The 4,321-nt window shown below is 36.0% G+C and overlaps 1 protein-coding gene across 1 annotated transcript in view; it reads left to right on the forward strand.

The window, feature by feature from the left end:
• Window positions 1–1,712: 1,712 nt before the first annotated feature.
• LOC103505784 overlaps window positions 1,713–4,321 on the forward strand; it is a 10,180-nt gene continuing 7,571 nt past the window's right edge. Inside the window, exon 1 of the mRNA XM_026821023.1 lies at window positions 1,713–1,961. Within this exon, the coding sequence (XP_026676824.1) occupies window positions 1,713–1,961 (249 nt within the window). The remainder of the gene's footprint in view (window positions 1,962–4,321) is intronic.

Below are 4,321 nucleotides of genomic sequence, written 5' to 3' on the forward strand. Positions count from 1 at the left end.
ATGTTAGTAAAAGGTAGGTAAGTGAGAAAGACTGGTACAGGCTAAGGAATACTCCAAAAGAAACAAAAGGCTATCATTTTCAATAATGTAGTTATCTTCTACGTACAGAGACTACTCAGAGGATCTTGATCTTTTAATTATCTTTTAATACATAATTATGTACTTACCAACAGAAAAACTTTTCAAATCTTTTCCACCCTATCTTTCTTTTCACTAAAAACTTTTCAAATCTTTTCCACCCTATCCAAAGATTCCTACCACTTTAGCATTATTAAGGAGCGCGGTAGCGCTCCGCCCCGCCAAGTCAAGAAAGTTTGACCGCGTTAACCTTCTAGGACCCAGGACTTCTAGAAATAATGCCAATATCTATCACACAGTACAAAACTTTTGAAAAGAAGTTAGTGGCAAAAGGATGAAGTTGAACCGTCACATACAGAGTGATGGTAAAGTCGCTGTCACCATCTGAGACTGTCGATGACTCTTTTCTAAAGAAAAAGTTTTCCTGTTTTTGGCAGAACATTCAACCATTTGAGTCATATTTTCTTATGATAATGATTATTTTGGTAGAAGTACTTTTTCCAAAATAACTAAGATATTTGATTTTACTGTTGAAAATTACCAATCCCCAAATTGCCCTTGTGTTTTGGCTGATGTTTTACAAGTAATAATTTTCTTGTATCCTACTCATTTTCCCCTATTTTTCATGCAACCCTATTTTTCAGGTGCATTTTATTCTTTCTTAAATTGGCAAATGTCTAGAAAAACGATAAAGAACACAGTGAAAACTACTCACCACGGTAAAGTGGGATTCCATCACACCCAGTATCGCTTTGAGGTATCTAATCCGACGACTTTTAATCAAGAAATTCATATCCATTTAATTTGTCTATCAAGTGTTAGTAGATGGATGTAAATTTTTTAGGACAGAATTTTATCTTCTTCTCTGGGACAGAATTTTTCAGTTCACTTGGTCACTTGGTCTACAAAACCTATACTTCCAAAACCAACAATAAACGAATGGGTTAATCTGGTCAACCAGTAGTATAGGCTATAGCCAATGGTTCTAACCACTACGGTATCTCCAGCTCCGATGCTAATATGTACATCCAAGTTGAAACTTCAAATGCATTCCTCAGTTGCCATTGGCCTTGCCCAAGGTCGTACGAAGCTGGGCAATCTCCTCACAAATTTGAATGTGAAATGAGCCAGGTCGTAAACATTGGGGATCAAACAGCGAAGGGGCGTGACTGTAATCAAACTTCGTATAAGAAGCTTAACCCGATAATTTTTTTTAGAATGTAAATTTATTCGAACTTGGAACGCTTGGAAATTAAGTTCAGTTCAAAATAATAATAGTTCGGACGAGAACTGAAATGTCTGCCTCACAAGTCACAAGGCTAGCAGATTCTCGAAGAGGATAGTACTTTAGAAGGGAAGAAAACAGGGATGTTACGATGTTTCTGCCATGAGAGCAAAACTGGTCCAACTTTTGTTACAAACTCAATAAGATGGTGCAACTTTAGACATGTTGAGTTAATTAATAATGGTCAAAAACACTTTACATAAGTGACAGATGACAGGACAATCCTTTCTGCCACTATGTACAAGATAAGAACAGATTTTCTACCGCCTCGCCTTATTATCTAGGAGTTTGTCCAGCTCCTCCATTATTATTGTCACCATGAGGCTAAATCCAAACAGTAGTATAGCAAATGAAGTTTCCAAGCGGTCACCTGTCCACGGTACTCTGCTCTGCCACCACGGACGCCAACGATGATTTTGAGTTTTACAACAGCGAAACCAACATTGAGAAGTACAACGATAAGTTGAGCGAGAACAAAGTCGACCCAGAGGTTGAAACTGTGAAAGAAGTGAAGAAAGAAGAAGAGGAAAGTGTACCAAAGCCTATCATTCGAGTGCATAAGAAGAGAGAGCCGGAAAAGCAGAACTGTCGAATATACGTAAGTATATCTATTAGTATAGGGACATAAAACAAAAGTGACTTTCACAATCCTAGGTTTCAAAACAGGGATGTCTTGAACTTTACGATATAAAATTGATCACCTAGAATATCATTACACAAACAACATCCACTACTATTCGTGTTATAATCAATCTAACAAGAAGATACCGACGCAACTTCGAGCTCCCTTGAATATTGACACGAATTTATCTGGCACATCAGTCACGTCAAAGTTTTACAATCTAGCTTATGAGGACACTAAACTTAAAGAAGAGACTTAAAACTGATAATACCACTCATTTCAAGAAAAAATAAAGACTTATTGGACCAGTGTCCTTAGAAGATTTCGATTTCTGATTAATGAGACATGGAATGATAAGGAAAAGCTGTGGGTTCACTGTTTCTATGTTTAGATTTGTAGGACAAAATACTAAAACGAATCAAATGGGTAGTAAAATTTCGAGGTATGATTGACAAGATTAACCGTTGTCTCTTGGAACACCCACCTACTTGAGATATGTAACTATCAAGTTCATTCATTTCACCATCAAAATAAATGATGTTATGACAGATTTTATGATGTATTGAACCTATAATAAACAACGAACTAACAAACAAAACCATCGCCATCATATGTATAAGTTTCAATGAGATCTGAGATTGTGTCTCTGTGATCCTCTCTGTCTAGTCAAGTTGCAAACTTCAAAATTCTCTTCCAATCCTGGTACTTACATGTCAATTGCAAATTGCTCAAGATAAATCAGGTACTTTCTAACAAATTACACTCAAATATTACTCAGTCGGTTGATGTCAATCTCTTGCAATAAAAGTAAAGCAATAAAATGATTTAGCCTCCCATAAACTGTTCTGGCGTGGGAACACGACTCTATTTGTTTACAATACAAAGCTCTCACGTCACGGTAGTAGGGAGACATACGAATCTCCTCAGCATTAGGTAAATCTTTGATTATTCTACAGTTGGCAATATTCAATTTTGTTGATTTTATTATTAAAACTGTTCTCCTGATATCACTTTGTGGTTTTGTAAGATGATAAAAACGAATGATTTCATGAACGGTAGGTACACGTAACTTTTAAAACCTCAGACCATTATGTATAAATGCATTTCATTTTGTACTTATCTACGTAAGCAGTATTTGGAGACTTCCGATTATCCTCGGCAAAGAATCAATAAGCACTAAGCAGAAGTAAGAAAAACCTAAACAGGGCAGCTCAAAAAATGTTGCCTAATCTAGTCTCATTCTGGGATCTCAAGGTCTGATGGTAGAGAAGGTCCGTTGAACTGTTCCGCTTTACTGTTAAGATTATAAAGGTCCCAACAAAGAACGGTTAAACAGAAATCTTTTTTTAGCCGATTAAGAGCTAGAACCAAACTTACAAGTCACCTGTGCCTACACTTAATAGCTATTACATTTCATTTTAGATTTTACCCGGGCAATAATATGAACAATACCTATTGTATTACATTTTTCAGGCTGAGCGAAATGGGGAACAGCGTATTAGGAAATAGCGTTCTAGACAACACGTAGGTCTCTTCTAATGCCATAAATATGGAAATTTATGGAAACCTTAAAGTCAGGACGGGATTAAAGTTACGTAAAGAAAACTGCGGTGTCATGACCAATCCGCGTGAAGCGAAATCTATTCAGACATACAGGGTGGATGTACAAATTCTCTAGAGTTCTAAATCAATATCCCATTTATCCACTGACATATCGAGATTCAAAACAAGACACGACAAACACAAGAAAATGGCTACAGACATGTTATATTATCTAATATGTAGGTAAAAAAAAAAAAAAAAAAAAAAAAAAAAAAAAAGGGAAAAAAAAAAAGGGAATTTAAAAAAAAAAAAAAAAAAAAAAAAAACCTAGGTATCAAGTCCTAACCTAGGTCAGGACTCAATACTTGACCTCCTTGATACAAATTAGCATTATAAGATTCAACATAACTATTCATACTAACATTATTATCACCAGTAGACTCCTGGCTATAGGCATATTCCATATTGAAATCAGATTCATTCGAATTTTGACTAACATTGACATTTGATTTCCTATATCTCTGCTCATCATGAACGCCACGCCCACTTTCAGTTCTGGCCTGCTTGTATTCAGATCTTCTTCCTTGAAATTTATTTTCACTTTCCACACTTTGTTTCATTTTCTTTGCTTCATTATTCTCCTTCTGATGGTGTACTTCGTTCTCTTCTATATCTCTTCTTTTACTCTGTCTGCTTACATCATTCATCTCCTTACTGTATCTCTTATTCTTCTCCTTACGTAGAGCAGCATTAGACATGTAGGGTAGCGCGGGGGGAACATATTTCTCAATCAG

Source organism: Diaphorina citri, unplaced genomic scaffold, assembly GCF_000475195.1.
Source record: "Diaphorina citri unplaced genomic scaffold, Diaci psyllid genome assembly version 1.1 scaffold194, whole genome shotgun sequence".
Classification (NCBI taxonomy): Eukaryota; Metazoa; Arthropoda; class Insecta; order Hemiptera; family Psyllidae; genus Diaphorina; species Diaphorina citri.